Source organism: Anabas testudineus, chromosome 9 (assembly GCF_900324465.2).
Source record: "Anabas testudineus chromosome 9, fAnaTes1.2, whole genome shotgun sequence".
Classification (NCBI taxonomy): domain Eukaryota; kingdom Metazoa; phylum Chordata; class Actinopteri; order Anabantiformes; family Anabantidae; genus Anabas; species Anabas testudineus.
In genome coordinates this window covers 10,867,007-10,890,676 of record NC_046618.1, presented here as the reverse complement: position 1 = coordinate 10,890,676, position 23,670 = coordinate 10,867,007, and the positions used below count along the sequence as shown (strand labels likewise).

At 39.7% G+C, this 23,670-nt stretch overlaps 1 protein-coding gene across 3 annotated transcripts in view; it reads right to left on the bottom strand.

Annotated features, from left to right (window-relative positions):
• LOC113150009 (EGF-like repeat and discoidin I-like domain-containing protein 3) overlaps positions 1-23,670 on the bottom strand; it is an 87,091-nt gene that overhangs the window by 23,364 nt on the left and 40,057 nt on the right. For all 3 annotated transcript variants that reach the window (XM_026342375.1, XM_026342376.1, XM_026342377.1), the window contains 5 exons: positions 15,063-15,176; positions 9,386-9,567; positions 2,210-2,365; positions 959-1,103; positions 630-814 (listed from right to left, as the gene is read on the bottom strand). In XM_026342375.1, the coding sequence (XP_026198160.1) occupies positions 630-814; positions 959-1,103; positions 2,210-2,365; positions 9,386-9,567; positions 15,063-15,176 (782 nt within the window). The remainder of the gene's footprint in view (positions 1-629; positions 815-958; positions 1,104-2,209; positions 2,366-9,385; positions 9,568-15,062; positions 15,177-23,670) is intronic.

Here is a 23,670-nt window from a genome sequence, read left to right as displayed (position 1 = left end):
TACAGCTTCAAGTAAGATGTGGCTTCTCACTGTAAAGGCAAAGATCACCTACTGCTTTTTAACGCAAAAGAAAGGAAAAAAAGAACCTGATAGATGTGGCTGTATGTGAGGACATAAATGAAAATGAAATAAATGAAATGTAGCTTAAACTTCCTCGGGATCCATCAATCTCCCGTTTTGCTAAGCAGAAAGACTGAGGTGTAAACATTCACTTCTAAACATGTCTCCTCCTTTGAGGAGACATATTCAGCCATCAGTTCACTGTAATGAAAACAAATGGATTGGCTGGTTTCATAGAAACAGAAAACCCTGGGTGGAAGCCAAAGATAACAGCGGTGGTGTGGGTGCCGGATTAAAAAGAAAGAAAGAAAAAGATCTTCATATTACTCTTTCCAAGAAGGAGAGAGAGGACTAACTTGTAAAGGTAGAATTTAAAGATGTCATATCATTCACAGATGACACTGTAGCCATCAGTGAAGCCTTTCCCTGTGAAATACTGTATAACTGCAGAAACAAAGAGCTTCACCAAAGTGAAAGTAAGCTATTATCCGCTGATCATGTCTGTTCTTACGGTATATATTGATCGAACCCCTACTGTAGCTACACATTTAGCTCATGTAACATCTCACCTGTAGCCACTGTGACTGGTCACTGTGCCCAGCTGTCCAAGCATTGACCTTGCCCTGTTTGTCCAAACGGGCCTTCCCAGGTTCCCAGGTAAACATGTCCATGTTAAGCGTCCTGAAGATGCTGGAGCCAGTGACCTGGTAGTCCTGAATGTGGCCTGACTTCATCCCCAGTGGTTCAGAACAGCCTGACAACAACAACAACAACAACAACAACAACAGTAGAAAGATTTTTTTCTAATGTCCGTGGTTGAATTTTCAGATCCTTTCTCTAACAACTGGCACACGCAGGTGAATGAGAAGGTTGGCTGAAACACGTTCAGCTCACTCACCCGATAGCTCGCAACCAAGCAGCTCCATGCGTAGGGTGCAGTGCCTCCTGCAGACTTGGGGGTAAATGCGCACATACTGGGCTTCAATGGGAGGGGTGAAGGAGTTGGCTGACGGAGTGTTGTTATCGACATTTCCTCGGAAAATCTGTTACAAGGGATGAAATAACAGCACATGGGGCGGAGAAGGTGGGGGACATGGGGAAGCAGATCAGTTTTGCCATAATGGAGCAGTCTATCTGGTGCTGTCTCTGGTGTCTACTCCACACTCAACAAATTGCTGTCATTCAAGGTCAATGAACTAGAATTACAGGGAAAAACAGACAATTTCTTGCACCATTTGAGCCAGTAATTTGTAAGAACAGTGGTGTGTTTTAAATTAGTGCTCCAATTGTATCACCATATATTTTGGAGTGGTTTATCCAAATGACCTGAGATAGTCTGACAGAAACTCTCTGATCTGAGTGATTGATGCACTGCGTGTGTGAAGCACAGAGAGATGGCGACAAAGAGACGAAAGCGCTGTGTTTTTAATGTGATACAGGAAATAGGACTTTTCACAGGGTGGCAGCAGGTCAAAATGACCTGATGAAAAAACAAAATAGCTTATATTTGGTAAAGAATAAGGGCATAGAATTACTTCCAACAGCCTGACAGGTCCAACTGTACTAGTATTTGTCTCAGTCGGCTCATACACTTATAACAAAACTACTGTTGAAACACTGACACTAATTTACACATTCTTGCTTTCTGTGTGCCCAATTTTGACAACTAGATGCTAAAAAGAAGAAAACAAGACAAAAAGAAATGAGCAATCTTTTTTTTTTTTATCATCAATTATTCAAGTCCAGACTTATTGTTCTGTGAAATAAATTTGAGAAGAAGTTTTGATGTCGGGGTCATTCGGCGCTTGGCCAAATCGAGGACAGCCATGGTTTGCTGTCACGAATGATAGAATGCTGTGTGGCCTATTTGGTGGCTGTTCATCCCCAAATAGTATAAAAATTCAATCTAGAAGTCATAAAAGTGGAGGGGGTAAGGGGCAGCAAGATGGGCCCGGTGTGTGCTAGCTAATTAAAAAGCCATCTCATCATGTCCTCCATCCTGCCCTTGACTGAGTGCACAGTCTCTACTCGCTGTGTGTGCATGCGTGTGAGTGTGTGTCGTAGTCTGTGTATTAGAGTGACAAGCTAAAGGGAAAGACTGGAGAGATGACAATAGGTGTACAGGCTTGTGTGCCCACGCATGTCTTACCATATCCTCATCTTTGCCCTTGACTTTGTATGTTCTCCAGGTCTTCCCATCGTCACTGTAGGCTACTTTGTAAGACTTGACATACTCTGGGCTGCCGATACGCTTTGCACCCTGGGTAATCAGGCCTGTGACCCTCATTCTCCTCAGCAGGTTTATCTGTGGAGTCCAAAAAAAGCAAGAAATTATAGCTTCATTTCCAGACATTATAAACGTGCATGAATCTAGTCCGTCAATGTGAATGCATAGTGTCCCGTTACATAGGGATCAATTCACCCCTGTGTATCTTGTCTGTCTGGGCCATCCATCTTATTCAGAAAGTCTATGACCAAATGAAACATTCAATCAAAGCTCATGGTCCAGATCCAGTGTGTCAACCCTGTGCAGCTTGTCAATATGGTGCCAATGTAAAGCAGCAAGAGGAAAAGAGACCAAAGGAAGAGGAAGGTGATAAAATCTTTCATAGATCCTGCCTGGCACACAAAGCAGAATCATTATTATCTAAGCACCACCGATGCATTGCACATCCGTTTAAAGCCACCGACAGACTTTTTTGACTATGTGTTTCTATGTGTATCATGGCTGCCTTATCTATGCTGTGTTCTTTGAGAGTGTAGGTTGCTCATGTCCCCAGAAATTAATGGATGATGTTAACAAAATGTCAGGATTGGGTAATTGAACAGGTTTTTATAACGTATACATATCTATTCACATTCCAGCATCACAGGTAGATAACTGAAATGTTTGTTATAATAGCAAAGTGATAAAAGACATGCTTGCTTTATTTTGTTTCTCCAGCTTTAAATAAGTGGCCGACACAGTGTATGGTCAAAACTGAAGCCAGCACAACACTAGTGGCCATTTTATGATGACGCCTAAAGCAGCCTCCACAGAGGGTAAAATCTGTAATAATTACACAGTCCCACTCACACTGCCTTATCTTCAACGGCATTTTAATAGTATTATTCAAAATACAGGTCGGGAGCACGTTTCTGAGCACGTTGAGTAATGTTACAAATAGCATGTTTTTTTTACAGTCTATGCCTTTAATCCGTCCTTACTTACCCTGTAATTCTGGTTAACTAGAATGAAAAAGAAAAAAAGTGAAAACGCTCCAGAGTTATTTTACTATTTCAACAACAACAACAAACGATGACAACTTTCTCGACTGCGACAACATGAAGAAGCCTGTGGTGACTAAGAAGTGGTGCTGTGGTGGGTTACTCATGCACTATCCTCACACACATCCACACACTGCCCGTTTTTCTTTTACAGCAAATGTTGCTGTACTGTAATATACCTGTGACAAATGCGATCAAGCAAAATAATGGTGATGACAATTATTTATTAATCATTTTGGCATTACATTAAAAACCAAGCAGCTTTGGATAAAAGCGTCTGCCGAATGACTAAGTGCTTCCTTTTCAGGAATAACGCACACTGATCAGCAGATGTGTCTTTTTCATCTTCATGTGTAGTTCACCCTCTGACAATATATAAGAACATAGCCAGCTAGTTTTCAATAGCTGCAGAGCAGGGAGACTGCAATAATGCAGTATTGAGTGAGCACTAAGCAAAGGGCCATTACCCTGGGATGGCCAAAGCCAGAAAAGAAATGCAGACTAAAACAGAATTTGAATCATTTTTATGAACTAGACTAGTATATAGCTCAAGGTTTCATTTATTCATAGCATTTCATTTTTAAGGCGATGCATTCCAGGCTGCTATTCCATATCTTAATGTAATTTTTGTGAAGATGTTTGTGAACCTGAAGCCTGTTTCTATTTAAGAACACAAAGCATTTAAAGCTAATCCAAGAGGAATGGTTTAACTTTACCCACAATGTGTTCGCATTCAGGACGGTATTCCAAGGACTTGAGCTCATTTTCTGGTGTGGAAATGGTAATATTACTATGAAATAAGGTGATTTACAAGTAAAATATTTGAGAGAGCAAAGTTATACTCTCCCTTTCTGCTAATGGAAAAAAAAAAAAACTCTGAGCTGTGTCTTCTGGCAACACTAGAGATTATAGAGTATTGACTCTCACAAATCCAGTGCACGAAAGGAACTGTGTAGGTTTACCTACACATCTTTTCATAAGTAAATCATCACATAATAAGGCAAACAATTTTAATTTGTAGAGACAAAAATCAATTACACACTATTTTCTACACACTTTAAGCAACACAATGAATTAGTTACATAAAAAGACCTTTTCAGTGCCAAACAGCTGCAATGACCCACTCTTTCTCATTCACAGCATTTCTTCGCTCTTCTCACTTTTCTCCATAGAGATATACACTTCTAGCACTAATTAGAAGCCCTGTCACTAAAAGGCCACTGCCAGGGTAATTGGGGTGATCCTTCACATTTTTAATGACTGCTCAGAAACACACCTCTGTCACTTCAGTTCTAAAAGTGATGCATTTATTTGTTTGAGTTTGGCGTCGTTGGAAAAGTGTGTGGGCCTTTGTCTACAGTTGTATGTGCCAGTCATTGTGATAGATGACTGTTAGAGATGTAGAGATGTATAACGCCAAAAATGTTTTTAGAACCAAAAAGGTTTTAGTCACATGTGATATTTTCCATTAAGTTTGTTTACATATTGCATAAATTGCCATAATTTCCAATTGCATTGTGCAAGTGTATCCAAATTAAACTGACACATTGATAAATAAAATTCTCCAAATATGGTCTTTACTAATGCATACAGAGATTAAATCGCTTCAGAAATTGTAAAATCTATTCTCATACAAAAGACAGAAAACTACCATGATGTAGACATTTTTTTTTTCATATATAAACAGTATATTTTGCACATAAAAAATACTGACACCTTTACTTTAACAATAAAACAAACGAGCATAGCCCACAATTGTGTCTGTACTTGGTGCAAAAGAGGGCTAGGAGGAACACTATAGAAAACAAAGTTTAGGATGAACTCTTCCCCTTTCACCGTTTCACCCTTCACTTTTCCCCACACACACGGTATCTTGTGTACGAAGCACTCTGAATAAGGCTCCAAAAAAGAGAACGTCTACATCAAATTGTTTCTGTTCTCAAACTTTATTTGCCAAACAAAGACAATTCCACTTCTTTCCATGGTGCGATTTAACCTCTTTTCTCTCTAAAAAAAAACCCATTGAATTCTGAAGGGAAATGTTCAGCATGTAACCATCGGCAACATCCTGAAACTGACTGTGACCTGTAGCTGTAATTCACAGACACACAGAATCTCTGCTCTCATTTGTTTTGGCTGCTTTTCTACTGATGTTTTAAGAGGAATTATCAATTATTTTAGGTCATGGTCTTATTGACAAACATATCTTTAAATCCTCACTGGTCTTTTGAGATCACAGGTGTGATCGATATAATATAGTAGCAGGACTGATTTAATAGCTTGTAACAAGGTAGATATTTAAGCAGAGGCCAAATGAAGATCACTGCAGCTAAAAAATAAACTGTAATAATCAGTTTTATTAGTTTTAGCAAAATGATAAAGATGCTGTGGTTCCAGATGTGATCTGATGGATTTCTTTCAACAAGTCACCCGGGGTTCTGATAAATTGTTTTCACAATAGTACAGTCAATAATGAAAATAAGTATTAATATAATGATGACTAATCCCAAATGAAGTGCTGTTGTACTGCAGAAGGAGACTGCGTCTTACAGTCATACTTATTATACTGCATCATAACCTGACAACCCTCTGCTAAACAATGGAAAACAACATGAGATATGTTTTTAAATGGTCTCCAGAGCTCATTAAGCCACATTTGAACCAACAAAAACGCATTTATTTACAGCAACAGCCTACGGGTGAAAGTGGAACTCACTTCGCAGTGACTACCATATAGTCATGCCAACAGACCTCACATGCGCACACACATACAAAGGTCAAGAGCAAATAAAGTGAAAAGATACCCAGTGTGATTACACACTGAGATCAAAACTGTTGAGGGAATTGCAGCCGTACTGTAACAATTATACTGTCCTTGAAAGTACCTAATAGCCCTGTGGCACTGTTGTGTAGAAAGGCACAATACAGGCTCCCAAAGACACACACACAGAGTTTAGTGTTATTAGTGACTCTAATAAGAGTAAGAGTTCAAACAGCATCCATCCTAATGCATCATCTAAAATAATTCAGACAGTGTCAACAGTAACAGCTAAAGATATGTAAGTATGTTATCACGGTGCTGGGCCATGGTTTAACTCCTTTTAAAGGGAATGAATACAAATCCCAAATCTAAAAACCTCTGAGATGTTGCAGGATCAGAAATAGACTGATCTACTACTGTCACTGATTTGAAGCAGATCCACTTCAGAACTGATGGTCACAGCAGACATCAGGTTCTAGCGCTCAGTGCTCAGGGTGCTGAAGTAACTTCAGGCTCGGAAGCGTTAACTCTGTATTAGCTAAGAATAGGATTCAATGAACATTAAGTTAATGAATGTTCATTCAATGTTCCCCAAAAATGCAGATCTATCTTCATATCATCATATTTATCAATGGACTTGTCATCGTGGTGTGAAGGTAAAATGAGAAGCAATGGGAAACACATCAGCCACACAACAGACTGTTGAACGTTTTAATAAATAGGTTACACTGCAATAAAAAGGGAGAAACTCCCCAGACAGATACAGAATTAGTGCTTACAGACTAGTTTTACACAAACTATTTTTACATTGCGAGCAGATGAGAGAGCTAGGTCATTATGTCATTAACTGTTTAGCATCTATTATTTTATGTTCAGACCCTTTCACAAGTGATTTGGATCGTGTCATTCTTCCGCCATAGCCGGCTGGAGCTATATTTTGTGGATATTGGTCAGACCAGCAGCATATTTCCCTTGAGTGCTCAAATGCAATTTCATGTGTGAGCTAGTCATGGCGAGGCTGAAAACTGATATTCTCACAGTACACACATGTGTAAAGAGTAGCTAGACTGCACACACACACACACACACACACACACACACACACACACACATAAGTCACAAACACATAAACACCAACACACATACAGTGTTTGCATGCTTTGTCTGCAGCTCTATGATGTATTATTCAAAGAGTGCTGTTCTATGTTTGATTCATTTGTTGAGGTTTGGGGGGGGGGGGGGGAGCAGTGAAGCTGGCTGACATCCAAAGACACATAAAGAGAAAAACCTTACAAATAGCCAGACACTTCTGATCCCTACGCTGATGTGGCTGTCATCTGTCAGCGTAACCTGCTTCACACGACAGACGTGCAGAGTCATGACGCATCACCTTACGCTAGAAGCGAACCGTCGACTTCTTAGCATAATCCCTAAACACTGACACGACTACAGACCTCTGTACTCACGCCCCAATTATCCAGGCCCTCTGTAGAAACACACGATGCCTACAGCATCCCGCACAACATCCCACATGGCATCATTAAAGTCAAACAAACCGCCTGAATGTTTTGTGTTGTGTTCTCCTCACCCTCTCCATGTGCCGGCTCCTTTTCTCTCACTCATGTTGGTGGTTTCTTCTATTTTTATTTTTTTTTCTCATGTTTTTACAAATCCATTTTTTGGCCTGTCTTATTATTCTCTTGTTGTTAGGTACAGCTTCACTTTCTCCATCACGCTGTCACAGCGTAGTATGTTTTTCTATTATATTTTGTTCATGGTTCACTGCCTGAGCATCATGGATCTGATAACAGCTTGCCTCAAAGTTTGCAGTCAGCATTTATGTTGGCAAAGAAGTTACTCACGAGCAAGAGAAATGTATAATAAATAAATAAATCATTATTTATGTATTACCTAATTACCAAGCTAAATCATTCATTACCACCACTATGTGTCATCATGTCTATTTGGAATACTGTGCGATCTGTGGGACTGAACCAAGCCTCGGAAGGGAACTGGAGTTGAGGCCAGATTTATATATCATACATCATCTGACAGTTGTTTTATATGCCATAGCCCTTTAGCTCAGGCTGTTGATGAATGACTAGTTGCGCAACATAAATCCAGAAAATCAGCTCAACATAGGTGTGTGTTCCCACACTGGCGCCAGATCACTGCAGGTAAGGCAGGTGCAAAAGCTTTGACAGGATCATGTTAATGACTGCCTGAGACCAACTAGGCAGGTTCACAGGGTGGACACTGATCCATGATTGTGATACTACACACAGGAAATGATTGTTTAGGAACTATTTAGGGATCTGTGTGGGACAGGCTTGGCTTGGGATATGACATGCAGAAATAATTCAGGACCGCCGGGCGGATGGCATCGATCTGTCTATGTAGCTCTTTGACAATAAGCACTGACTAATGGCACAGCGCGACGCTTAACTTTAACAAAGCTAAAGCAGGAGCACAGACGCATTTACTTCATTGCTTTGCTGCAGAAAACAACTAATTTCTATTCATTTAACAATTTGCAGGGGTTGGTACAGATGAAGGACCCTAGGTGGTCGTACAAACAACATAAAAACAACAGGCACTCAATTGTTGAGCTGAATTCAATCTTTTTCATGGATAATGGGGAAATTGCTGTTAATATTACTGTTGAGTGTTGTGTCTCCGAAACAATAAATCAAATCTCTCTCTTGACAGCACAGTGATTAGTTCATCAGAATTTCGGAAATACACAACAAAGAGAAAGTGTCAACCCATCGAATGATTAAAATACCATGCGCCACATGTTGTTGTTGTTGTTGTTGTTGTTGCTAGGGAACCTCTACTGCTAAACTGTCACAACCTAATGTCAAAACAATAGATGGCTCAGTCGAGTAATTGTTAGCAATTTGCCACTACAAAGTGAGATGAACTAGCCACTAGCTCTTGCCCTTTCACATTGTTTCTCACACTTGAATACACCTGCATCTGTTCTACCTCCTTCTTACACAGTTTATGTCTCTTTATTACCAGTAAGTGAGACAGCAGTTTTAGAGGATGTGTAATTAATTCTAAAGCTTTTTCTTTTATTTTTTTTCTCACAGTCCCAAACGACAAACCATCAGCTACAACCAAGTGACATCATATGACTGGTAACTTATGAATGCAAGTAAAAAAAAAAAAGCTTTAAATCAGCAAGAGAATAAAGAGTATCTATAATTAAAATTGTTCTCGTTCTGTCTTAATTCATGTGTATCTGGTCCTGGCTCTGCTTTGCGTGTTGCTCGTCCTGTCACAGTGCTTTACCTGGATCCACGGCCATCTGTCATTTTCGGCTGCAGTCCAGGCATTGACCAGGCCTTTCTTGTTAAGCCGTGCAAAGTATGGGTACCACTTCTGCAAGCCGAAGAGAGCGCGGTGGGTAGAAGAGGCTGTTATCTGTTGGTTGGAGATTATACCGCCCTCCATGCCCAGTGGCCCAGAGCATTCTGAATGAAGAGAGGGAAAAAGAGAGACATATGTTCTAGTACTCAAAAATGAATGCATTTTGTAATTTCACTGGCGTTGTCTTTTACGTCTTGTTTCATTTGTATCCTCACTGTCACTGAATCAGTATCTTTGTTTGTCTCTGAGAGCAAAACCTCTACTTGGACTAGAAGTACAGATGGTCATTAAAATTGCAACTTGTTTTTCACTTTCTGTTGAATCTTAGTGACCACCTCCTACAGTATGGAGGCTTTTTTCTTTGAGGTCAACGTAGATTTGTTCATCCTGAATATTTTCTTTTTTGCTATAAATGTTCATTCATCATAAGAAAACCTCTAATGTCTTCATTATGGCAAAATCCTTTTGAGTTCTAGCCATCAGTGAAATGACTCCTGTCTGCCTTCAAGCCTTCAGTCCACATATGAAGAACTAACAGATTGCTCCTACATGTCATCCACCAGTAACAGAGGCCTCTGGTTTCTTCCCAATAGATCTGCGACCACTTCTGGACAGATTCATCCCCAAAGTCAAGTTCGCAAGCTTTGTAACAGCTTTAAATATACAAAAGGCGGCAGCATTAAAGTGGGAACGGCAATATCTTCAGTCACAAAGCAGCTTGTTTTCCTTCTGTAATCCTAATTGCGATGTCCAGACACACGAGGAGCATTTTAACGGACATACCTGTGGTGAAAGGGATTTTTACAATGTTTATCCAACAGAGAATGCATTTGTTTTACAAAGCAAGCACTTCTTTTGTGTTTCCATTCTTAAATGCCTAGGAAATGCAGGATTGTTAGAAAACACATGAGAAACAGATCAAACGGGTGCACGAATCCATACAATAAATACAGCACATACAGCAATATACCATTTAACTGCATACAATTCTAAGGGAAAGAAGTTGACACTGCTCTTCAAATGGGATTTTCCAAACTGTGCACTTACACAAAAAATCTGGTTTTCTATTGAAACGCATGAGACAGGATGTGATATGCATGCAAATCACTGTATATAGTTTGCCTCTATAATTATCCACCCACTCAGGCATCATCATCGAGGACTCAGGTGTGCCAAGACAGCAACCTAAACAATTCAATTGCAGTTAAATTGTTGTTCCAAACAGCTGTGGCATATTGCTGTCAACAAAGAGTCAGACACTACCGTAGATCTTTAGAATTCTTCTGCATGCATAAATTATGTTACACAGTCGGATAACTGTAGTTAAATCATGTCTCCATTAGTTATCGTTCAAACTGTAATTTGTTATAGACAATTTTATTCGCTTACAAATAGTTCAGAAAGCAGTTTCTCCGGGATGGGCTATTGAAGGGAAAACAAAACAGCTGAGAGGTGACACGACGCCAGTTTGAATTCTGCAAAGCACAATCTCAGTAGTATATGTGCTGAATTACTTATGGCAGATGTTTAACTTTTAATGAGTCTAGCAATTACAGAAGCTTGACTAATTGTTTTGATGTCCACTATATGTCAAGTATATGGTTGACATGAATGCAAGGAGTTACAGCTGAGCTTTCCTTCGTTTTCAAATGCCTTTCAAACATCTTTCCTAATGAACACTATAGAATTCTGCAGCTTGTCTAGTACCTTTTCACTGTAGAAGGAAAACTGACAGTATTACAGTTATTTATAGTCTGACCCAAAAAAGATAAACATCTTCAGCAAAATATGCTGAAGACACTTTCAGGGAACAACAGCTAACAGTAGCTAAATAGTTTGACATGCCTGACGAGCATTATTAGGTGCTTACTTAATATGTTCCCTTAAAAGTCAGTGTGTGTTTCACAGATACACGGAGTGAAATTGGACTTTGGTGCATTTAATTCTCTATCAGAGGTTGAATTTGTGAGGTTGAACATAAATCTCAAACGTCTTGGAAAATAAAATTAATTTCCCACTGCCTTTCTCACTGTATAGCAGCAGTAAACAAGAAGGGATTCCTCCCACTCTGTTATTAGTGTTTATTTCTAATGACAACAGGGAAACAAGTGATTGGAGCAATAAAAGCGAGGACATCGCATTTATTACACTTCTTTCTGAGAACAGCGGTGGATCTGATTAAAATGTGATCAACTCATCTGACTCCACCCGTTAGCATGTCTCTGGTCGCAGAAGATTAAATAGCTGTGTGCAAGAGGCTAAAACCCACAATGTAGAAAAGCTAAAGGAACTTGGAAGCGTCCCAAAAGAATGAGGACAAGAGAAGAGTTCAGCTAGAGGCGCTGCTTGCTCATGCCAGCTAAACTGTAAGTGTCCCTGTAAACCAGCCTTCAGGGGAAGCCTGCAGCAATGGTCACCATAAGGACGCGATGCTGTCTTCTTCACCGTTTAAGCAAAATTCCTCTGCATTTCAAGCCTACTACTGACACGCAGACAGACAAGCCACAAACACACACACACACACACACACACACATACATCAGCAAGAAAAGGCGCTGACAGCACTGAGAGCTAGGAGTATACTTGTGTGTGCATACTGACAGAGGTGTGTTTATATTGGAGTATTGTAAATCACACTTGATTCACTAGTTTTTCCTTGTGTGTGACTCATCGCTGCCTGACTGGTCTGAAGAGAGGAGGATGGAGAACGTAGGTGGATGCAGTAGCCTACTGTTGAAGCTAAAAGGAGAAGCTTCAGATTTTCCAATATCAGGTAGATACAATTATATCAGACATTTTAAAAAGTCTTCGATTTTGAGCCAGGCACAAAATGTCGAGTAATCTGGTAGCAATTTCCCTCCTAGTTTAAATGAACAAAGTTTGCTTTGTGCAATTAGGCATATCCATCCAGGGAGATTCAAGAAGCTTTAATTAAGTTAATTAAATCATGACAGCACTGACTTTACATTTTTTGGTGCCAAACAAACTACACATGCTCTACTGCAACAAACACAAATGAATTTCTTCATAACTTCTTGTTACAACCTGAGAGTAAGACTGAGGTACAACGTTGCACCTCATATGTGTCTACATGTTGTACCTCTTCGGCAGCTCTATAGTAAGTTTTTCTACTCTATGTGCATGTGGTGGCAAAAGCTATTGTTGCCAAGTCCTGCTTCTTCTCACCTTGCAGCAGCGATGGGCCATTCTTAACGAGCTGCCTGCCACTCGTCCATCAGAGCAGCAGAGGCAGTAAGCCCCCGGGCCTTGGCCTGTTGGCCCCTGAGAATACATCAGTCCTGTGACAGCACACATCACTAACACCGCCACTATTGTGATGTGACAGCTGAATCCATCTCCCACAAGCCCTACCTCCTGCCTAAACAAATCAGAACCAGCACCACGCCAATGCTAATGAGCATGATGGCGCACCGCATACCGCACAGGTTCTACAGGTGACAAATAAAACCGAATCAAATGCACCTGCACGTGTAGCACGAGGATGTGGAAGTCTGACATAATATGTATGCAATTACAATGTACTCTTGCGTGTTTTGCATGATTCATGTTGGCAAGTAACAGATAGGATCCTTCCTCTCGCTTCTCACTCTACACTGGATCCTGGGAATCAATACTGAAAGAACTATGATTATTTCAGCAAAACTAGAACCTCACTGAAGAACAAGACAAGGCCCAAAACCCCACTACTGCATTCACGAAACATTTCATGGGGATTTCTGGTACAGCCAGAAAACGTACAGCTGCTTAATCTGCAACATCCAGTGTGTGTGCTGGACTTGCCTACACACACAACGTGGGCTGAAGGAACAAGTCAGAGGAGATGAGTCTCTGCACAGAAGTGGATTCCAAGAGTTGTTTATCTATGAATACAGTACTCACATTCACTGGGGACCTGACTTTACCTCTTATGAGAAGACTGTAAGATATTCAATATATAATGAATTAAATTATGAAATATAATTGAAAAACGAAGACAACTTAAAGGGCTATTCCACATCTTTAGTTTCAAAAATCAAAAGCTTTACTACTTACTATTGTGAAATGTGTAAAAATAATTAGAATTGTATTGCTGTGTTGTCAACAGGTCTGTGTTACAAACTAAACACAGTTTACCAGGTGGTTGAGAGTAATGAAAGACACTAATGAGGCGTGTTATTTGAGTTCAACATGGGTCTCTGTGCTTTTATTATAAATAATCTTTATACTTCTGAACTTTTACAAATACAACTTTAAAAATAACTGAATTAATTGCTGCTCAATATACTGTTTAAACTATATATTCATATGAGAAACTGAAATAAACAAACCTAACTAACCTTAGCATCTGTTGAATCATCACAACTAAACATTTCTCCTCCACTATTCCACTCAGCCCATGTCTCTTCACTCCACTTTGTTCACAAATGCCATCCGTGCCTTCTGTCTTACAGTTCGGAAAATCAAATCCCAATTTTCCATCTTTCTGAAGCAGACCTGTTCTGAATTCCTGTCTGCTATATTCTGCAGCAGAACAACTGTTCTGCACCTACAGTAAAAAATGAGCATCAGTGCAGAGGTGGCTCAGGGCTCAGAGGCCACTGATACATTCATTCTAGTATTAGTTCACAGAATGAGCACACAAACTCCTCACAACAGCATAATAAACAAACAAAGACATATTTAAGCACCCTGGTGTCATGAAAAATAAATAAATAAAATATAATAAAATAAAATAGAAGTTACTTGTGATAAGACTGTTAATACAGTCACTGTGCAAAAAATAATAACAATAAAATGAAAGAAGAGGTTGCAACAAAGTGCCTGTGACTTCTTAGCATTGACAGATATTTATTATTATGCTTTAGGGTTTGTTGTTTTTGTCTGAAGATGCACAGTTTGAGTATTTTTATCTTGTTATTTGTTTTTCATATTACAGTAAAATAGGGAGGGATTGAATATTTTTACAACATTAATACAATTTAAACTAAAGTGCTCTGGATACCTTTGCACATTTTATGTTATGCTAAGGTCGCATATTCAGACAAATTCAGATAATTATTATAAGCTAATAATTGTTGAGATAGATGGATGGATATACACATATTACTTTTGTGTTTGTAACTATTCTCCAAGTCTACAGTTTTGTTCAGACCTTGATTTTTGACCTTGATTTCTGGCTCGGTTCAGAGTTGTATTTGGTGGTGAATGACCTACACTTTCCTGAATGCACCGTACCAGACTTGAACCTGACAAACAAGTCACAAACTGGCCTCTGTATAGATGCAATGTTACTTTCTTGTAAAAAAGAATGGCAATGCTTCGTCCTCTTATGACAAGAAATAACAGATTTCTGGGATGTTGTATCAAATCTGCAATTTGCATCAGGAGCCTCTCCCAAGACGTCTGTATCATGGTTTTGTGGTGCTCTATGCACTGTTCTTTATTGGAGTTACTAGCAAACTTTGATCAATTAATTTGCTTGGCTAACACTACCCACTATGCAATTACCTGTAGTATCAGGTGCCCTGTTAAAAATCCATGGGAAGTTGTAAAATACTTCAAAGACAAAAAAAGAAAAAGCAGAAACATGAGCACTTACTGTATTGACAGTTCCTCCCCATGTACTCTCCAGGGCATTCGCAGGAATAGTTGGCAACTAGATCTGTGCAAATGCCCCTGTTCTTGCATGGGTCCCTTTCGCATTCATTAATATCTGGAAGAGCCAAGAAACAAAAAGAGGCGCATTAATTTATTTGAAGGAGACATGTAGGCAATGAGAAAGACCTCATCCTCATTAGAATGCGTTGGTAAGAAGCATATATTGAATTTTCCCTTTGTTACCTGATTCTGTCTGCCCTTAGAAGCTCTCAGAAAGCCAGTGGTTTCTTGAAACTAATAAATCAAACACCTCTTTGGTAGAGAACTAATGCTAGAATGCAGGCCCAAGTTTTTTAATGTTAAGAACAATTAACCTAGTGTACTTTCTTTCTAGTTTATATAATTCATCCAGTTTGCTTTCCTATGTGACCTTGTTTAATTCTACAGCAATTAAGTTTATGACTGAACTAAATTTTTTGATTGCATTTTATTTCTTTTATACCAATTACCTGACTGAGGCAGAAGGTGTAGCACCAGGTATTCATTAATTACATCATTCCTTAGCACTTTGTGGGCACCAGTGGCTCATTTGTTAGAGTGGTTGCCCATCAAGTCTAGGGTTGGCTGTTTGAGGCCCCACTCTTCCCAGCCATATGTGGAAATGTCTCTGGACACTGAACCCTCAAAGCGTCCAAGAGTCCCGGCCACTGAGCTTGCACAAGCCAGTGCACTCTGGATGCTAGCTCCATGCTTGGTGAAAACTGGGGAGGGTGAGAAGTGTGCAGACCATGTGCAGATCTGCTGTGGTGACCCTCACTGGACTAGCTGAAGAAAAAAAAATTGCAGCCAGGAAATGTCTCTTCTGTTGGTGAATACCTACACTGACCTGAAAAATAGCATCAACGTTAAATATTTTGAACCACTGATACTAGTGGTCAATAGTAATACCAATTGTAATAGTAAATCATCTGGCTCTCCACTCAAGTATCTCAAAAAACACGAGCAGAATAAACCATCAACATGATAAATTGTTATGAATTATCATCTACTGTTCAGCCATCTTTGCTCCGTAATTGCTCTCTGAAATAGCTCTTCACTGATTGATTCATCTAACCAATTACATAAGGTGAGAGACCTCAACCCCAACCATCACATCTATTTGCACTCAGTTCTATTACAGATATGGTTAACAGAAAGGAGATCATAGGGGTGGTTTGGAAAGGAAGGGAGGGTTTAAACACATTTTTCTAATGATTCCAAACTTGCCTATGGCAGCCACAGGACTTTTAATCCTCTAAAACATACCCTGAGTCGCGTGTGACTCATAGGTATATTTTAGCTTCATGAATATGTAACTAGGCTTGAGATTTAGAAAGCTTAAGTGAAACACGATTAAAGTAAGTCTGTTATGGTGTTTCATCTCTCACAGGTGTTATCTATAAAATCTATGACAGTCCTATGGGCATATTTGTAGCTCAGAATATATAGTTATGTCTCATGCTCTGGGGAAATACAGTCAATGTCTTCACATATGGTCACCAAGGCACTGTGACTAGAGGCAGTTGCATCTTTAATCTACAGCAGATCAAAATAGTGAATAAAAAGGAAATAAGAGAGAAATAAACTAGAGTGAAGGAGGCAAAGATGCATGTATCCAAAAACTAATTCAAAGGGACAACTATAATTTGGGTGAAATTTTCAGAGAACAAGAAAACATTTTACCAAGATTAATGAAATATGAGATCGAGCCCGGCACTGTGTATTTATTTTGACGATTCAGTCAGGCCCACTGTGTCTCACACTTGCATCCTTCTTTAAATACAGTTGATGAAAAAGAACCCCGCAAATACAGTAGGTGATAAATTCAATGCAGTGCACTATATGCATACAACTCAACTTGTATGTATGATGGAAATATGTTTAGTGGTTAGCATGTTGTGTTTGAGCAGATTTTCACAGTATAAAAAAAAACACTAGTACATCAAAATGAATGCTGGAAAAAATCTGCTAATCAAATACAAAATGCACAATCCACGGCAAAATTAAAACAGGACAAACCAAAACATCCAATTATTTTCCTTGTCAAGCAGTGAAATGTTATCATGAGGGGTGTTGCTCTTTTGCATTGTGCAGTACCATTGCAGTACCAATGTTTGTTTGTGCATGTTCGGAGTTATTAGGAAAGTCCTAAGACATTCCTAAAGTCGTTACAAAACCATTAAAGCCCCTAATTGCACTTTGTGCCCAGTTCCCACTTCCCCAAAAATGACATAAAAGTTAGAACAAAGTGTCCACAGTCCGCTGAGGACCATGTACAGTAGCTGTGTGTGTTTGGTTTGCATCACAAAGCCTCAACTTTTATGAGCCAACAAGGGAGATGCCCTGAATTAGGTTAGAGAGGAATAAACATTTCTCACAAAAATAACCAGAAAGACTTTAATTTAGAAGTGTACAGAGGATTTTAAATTTTAAGAGCAAAAAACAAAATCTGATGTGTGTCTCAATACATGTGCATATATATATATATTATATATATATATATATCACATTCCTTGTGTTTATGTCTGTGTGTGTGTGTGTGCTTGTGTGTGTGCGTGTGACTGTGTGTGTGACTATGTGATAATTACAAAATCCAAAAACAGGCAGCATGACTAACACAAGACACTAGCCTCCTACTGACATTCCATTATTAGCAAAGAGATGAACCAACAACCATTTGTTAGAAAGGAAAACACGCTGATTAAGGACAGTTACTGCAATCAAGGGGGATTATGCTTTAATGAATTCTAATTCGAGGGGCCTCATGATCCATTTAAGAACCTGTATTATAAAAAAACACAATGGTCAATCCTCATTAAATTCTGCATTTCATTTATTTTAATGGCTATAATCCTCAAGTTAGCAACAACAACAATAAAAATGCTGTTATAGTTCTTAATCAAGAGTACAGCATGGCAACATTAACTCATTTCACTGCAGAGTGATTTGCACTAGGAGTATTAGTCTTTAATTGACTTAGTGGGACACTCAAATAGAAATGGTATTTCATTAATGTAATACCTAATAAATAATAATAAAACAACAACAGCTAATGTAGTTCATTCCCCTATGATCAAATGCAGTAGATTCAGTGTGAATATCCTATCACATAAGTGATCCTCTACATCTTACTGTGTGGGTTATTAGTATGTGTATGTGTTTTAGTTGTAGCAGGGAAGATTCTGCACGAGACACAGTTATTTTACATCTGGCTCTGGCATCATGACATTTAGATAGGTAATGCTGTTGTTAAGTTCATATAGTGCTTTGTTGTCACTGGTAAGTTCAAATACAAAGATGAGCAAAATGGGCAAGCCACTCAAATAGCCCGGAGCAGAACACACCGTAGACAGAGCAAAACACAGCAAGCCCATCGTGTGATTTGCTTCCCTTTTATGAGAGGCCATCAGCCCCTGGGAGATCAGCGCAGGGAAAGTGAGACTTAAAAGCGCTGTATTGCTACTAAATCAGGTGGGAGAAAGGGGATTACTTCAGGGACCTGCAGTTAATCCACCTGGTAAAAACTAGAGAAGGGAAAGGAGAAGTATGGTGAGCGCAGAAGCAACTGAGAGGAAAGACATGGAGAGCTCAGTGGTCAGGTAAATAAACTGTGTTTACACAGCCAGTGTTACAGTCACACATCCATGGAGTTCTCTCCCTGATAATAGTTCAAGTCTGCCTTTTTTTTTTATTCAAGCATGTCACTAAACATGTCATTAAACCTTAAACATGGTAAAACAACAAGCTGCGACTGATGTCTTCAGTTTAATGAGGATGGCTATAATGATTTAACAAGCCAGGCTGAGTAAAGACTGCTACTGTGGATGGAGACAATAAAACTACCTGGCTACAATTTAAGGCAACCCAGGACAACTTTAGTGAAGTTTATAATGTTCATTATAATGTAAATTATACATACATTAGTGGAATTACAGTGGATTAAATGTTTTTGCGTGCGTTCATATTATTTTGTCCTGTCACTGTAGATGCAGCTATTAAAGATGGACAAATAATAATCCAGTGCTGCATTTTGTCCGACACCAAAATGTATTTCTTCGGGTCAGGCTCATCGGTCCATAGGAGAGTCTCGCTCCCTGGCTTCGCTCTTGTGTAGCTCCCTAAAAAGTGTCTCAGTTGGACAATAATGGGAGCAATGAATAGTGCTATGTGTCAGGAACTAATACTGTCTGTGAGAGCTAAATTGACTATGGTGTGTGCAGGGAGCAGGAACAAGGCCTGAAAAGAGAAGCGCTCACCTGTGCCATCTCCACAGGGCTCCACTGACCTCTGCAATGTCTGCACCTGCTGCAGCCACACAGACACACAACCCAATGAGTCTGTTTTCCAGTTCATTCAGCACAAGAGCCATCGTGTCAAATCTTGCACAAAGTAGGCTTACGGGAGATGCAGTGTAAATGTGCAGCTAAAATGAGGCAGAACAATTATGAAATTTCAAATGTAGTAAACTGAAACTGGGCAGAAAATGGTATAACACAAGTTTAAAAGTTGTTCAAAGTTTCAAAATAATGTAAGACTTAAATTCAGTCTGCAAAATGAGTGACAGTACTTCCTTCCTGTGAATGTTTGCTAGTTTGTCCAGTGAGCACAAGTCAGGACGTGTTAATGGTTGCAGATATTTTTCTAATAACTATTTTAATTTCAGTTGTACTTACAGTTGCAGTGACATCAACATAAGCCTGAATTAGCCCTAAACAACAGCCCGAATCACACAAATCATTGAAATAAATGCCAGCTAATAGCATGTAATCCTCTCACACTTGCAAAGCCTCAAAACTTAATTAGCAGAACAAAAAGTAATATCCCAGCAGTATAGCCCCAAACACCTCATCCACTTCCTTCATTAAACTGGAGTCAGATGTTGGGTAAAACTAGTTAAAGCTTCCTTTTTCCTATGCCAAGACACTGTAAGCCACACACTTGGAGGTTAGTCAAGACTGTGCTTTCGTGAGGGAGCATCTCATTGTGTTACATCTGTGCATATGGACTCTGTTTAGTACACATGCACTTCCCCGAGGAAGTTTCATCTTATCTGCTTTATGTCACAGAGCTATCAGACCCACACGTATGAGATAATCCTTTTAACCTCACTAGCAATGTGAAAAACAGTGGTTTGACCTCTGTGGTCAGTGATCGACAGGAATGAAGTGGGCAACTGGTTGGTTATGCCCGCCACATAATTAACCCCTGAACGTGAACGGTTCCCTAGAAGCGGTCATTCTTTTTTTTCTTTCACAGTGGTCGAAGGTTTTCCTAGGAAATGCACTGGTGACCGTGCCTTGTGACTCCTGGCCCTGCAGATGTTGGATTTAATACTAAACAAAATAATGCAAGAATTAGGGAAAGTTTTGAAAAAGATAAGGCCAATGATTTATATCACGTGGATGCTGGTCTGAGTAGGAAGGATGTGCAGTATATCATTACCATATAAGTTCTGCGACACAGCCCTTTATCATGGAAGTTGCGAGATAAAGAATTTATGTGAATTTCATGTCTGGAGATAAAAATAATCTAACAAATGTATATGGAGTCCACCTCAAGCATATAATTTACAGTTCCAGGCTAATTCCATACATACTCAGCAACACATGATGCTATCATTCAGCGACCACCCAGACACAGCCGAAGAAGCAGAACACTACATATGTATGATTTAATGTTTTCTGTGCTCAAGAAAAGCATGAAAACATGCTGCACGTACCACATTACACGCAGTATTGTGCTGTAAACACACCCTGAAAGCAGAGTAAAAGCATGTTCCGCCAATGAACAGCATACAGTACATCACATATCACACTGTCCTATCTTTCATTCCCCTTCTGTGATTAGTTGGGTAATTTAACCTGTGATGCAATCCTCACACCTATTGATTTCTTTTGTGAATATTACCTTTCCCCATCAGTTTTGGCAGTTCTGACGTAAGACAGAACCCACTTGAAGACAGTGGAGATAAAAGAGCCATCTGCTCATATCTTGGCAAGAAATACAGGACAGAGTGAGGGCTATATTACCTCTATAACTCTACATATGTCACATGTCCAACCTCACATATCCTGTAAGGAAGTGTATATAAGGATTACTGTTTGCCGACAGTTTGTGAATTCCAGTGTGGATGCTTCTATAGCCAGGTGCTGTGCATCAAAAATGCTTACTGTACATGTCCTTAGAGCTATATCTTTGTATATGGGCAATCAACCTTGGATGTTGTGTCTGACAGGTCCTGGTGCAGTGAAATGTGCCTCGTCCACACTACACAAGGCCAAGACAAGCTCTGTCTCTCCAAGTTGAGTCAGAGATATAAGAAGAAGGAAATGCCTGTCTCCACTGTCACTCTATCCTGTCAACCTGTCCGTGCCTAAACCATGATACTGAAGTGACTATCACCACAAATGACAGGATTCCTATCCAGTGTCTGATGAAGTCACACAACCAGTTGAAAGAGAGATTTGACATCGCCCAATTTATCCTAAAAATGTGGTTTTAATGATGATGTATTTGAGCATTGGTCATACAAATCCAAGCTTAGCACAAGTATTGATTTTGTTGGTGTCCTTTACAAAATTTCTTCAATCTCATCTCGCATGCAGGGTAGTTTTTGCAGCGGTATCTTTCAGGGAATATGATGATGTATGAAGCTATGAATGCAGGATTAAGAATAGTCTATTCCAAGGACATGTTTTTTGAAGTGGGATTAGCCCACCGAGAAGTTATTCACAACAGCTCTCCCAATGCCCTTGAAAAGGTATCTTAGGATGCACTGCAGAGAGGTTGGGGTATGTGAGTAGCGAAACACTCATCATTTCGAAGGCATGCGGACCGGGAGGCCCCGTCGAAGCTGGGATGAGCAGAATGTGAGGAGCTCTCAGCTCGAAGGCAGAATGACACTCGGAGGAAAGCCTTAAGTGTCATTTTAAGCTTACAGATGGAGCCTCTACAGCAGGTGTGTGAGGGGAATACTAACTCGGAACAACAGAGTGTGATCCAAAAGCTCTTTACCATCGCCAAGCTACACTTGCAAGAATGTTTAATCAAGATGAGACGAGGTGAGAAAGTGAAGTGAGGTGATGGGCATAGGGGAAGCAAAGGTGTTGATTTATTATTTATTATTTGAGCAAGCTCCTACTGTTGAGAACTGTTGGGATGTAGAAATGTTAAGGTGCAGACATATATAAAATCTACTGTACACAAATGGTCTGCCGCTAAGCAGCCTCATATGCAGCAGGCTGCTATGCAGTGTATGTTCATCTGTCATGTTTTCCCATACTGACCCCTGTTCAACACAATATTAAAAACACCAGATTTAATGGTGCATAGATACAGGTACACACAAAATGATTTAGCAAGGTTATTTGAAAATGTAAGAACTGAAGAAAAGGTAGCATTTTGGCCAAATACTTAAAATTGCATCCACTAAAACAAAATTGGCCCAGATTCTTATGACTTGTGCAGAATTTAGTGCTGCCAAATTTAGATGCGTCAGCGGTTTCAGCAGCTAGGTTTCATTTTGACCCTCTCTCTGAACTCTCCTTTTCTATATCTAATGAACAGAAGAGGAGGTTCCATGACTGCTTTATTAAAGCGTGCTATCATCTCCATAACAGCCATTCACACATCTGTATCATTTCCTCCACAATGAGTCCTATTTATGATTAAATCCCATGTGGCATTATACTATATGGTAAAATCTCCCTTCTAGTCACCATAGTCTAGAGAAAATGATTTTAGTAACTGCACACATCAACCTTAATCTCTTTCTCAGTCACATCAGCTGAGCGGCATTGAAACAATTTTTGCCATACTGCCATCATCCTGGATAAATGCAAATCTGTGTGGTCAAGCTGAACATTTATCAGAGCTTAGTTTTGGCATGCAGTGCCAGTGAACAGCCCCAGAACTGAGTCAAACTCATTTCTGCCACCTGGGATTTGGATATGCATCTTTATTTATGTTTTGGCCATCTGCCAACAGGTCTATCCTTACTGCGGAGGGCAGGAGGTGAAGGCGTAGCTCGAGTGAGGGGGGGGGGGGGCGTACATAATTAGGCCCTGGTAATAGCTTGTTCCCTACAGCTCCACCACAGGAAGGATAAACCACCTGAATGGGAGCTCAGGGACTGAGGGAGGGAGGAGAAAAGAAAAACACTAAATTGAACACATAGATTTCTTTCTGGTAATTCTCGTCTCATCATTTTCCTGCAGCGTTTATGAAAACATCTACAGTACACATTCTAAAGATGCATGTTTCTTGTCACTTTCCCCTTTAATCTAAAACATGTACATAAGTATACTCTAGTAGATTAGTAGAACTAGTAAAACCTTTGCTGAAGTACTTCTGCACTTCCTTTTAAAAGTGCTGGCCTTTCCCTAGAAGACTATGTTTTGCTAGCAACACTGCACTTTAGGCCACAACTCGGACCAATTTATATAGCTTCAACTTCCCAAAGACCTTCTGTGCTATTTTATTTGGTTTTAACAGCAAAGTTGCATTGTGGAAAAAAAATAAAATAAAACTGCTTCGCCTGTAATTTTGCTAGCAAAGCACCTTGCCAAAGA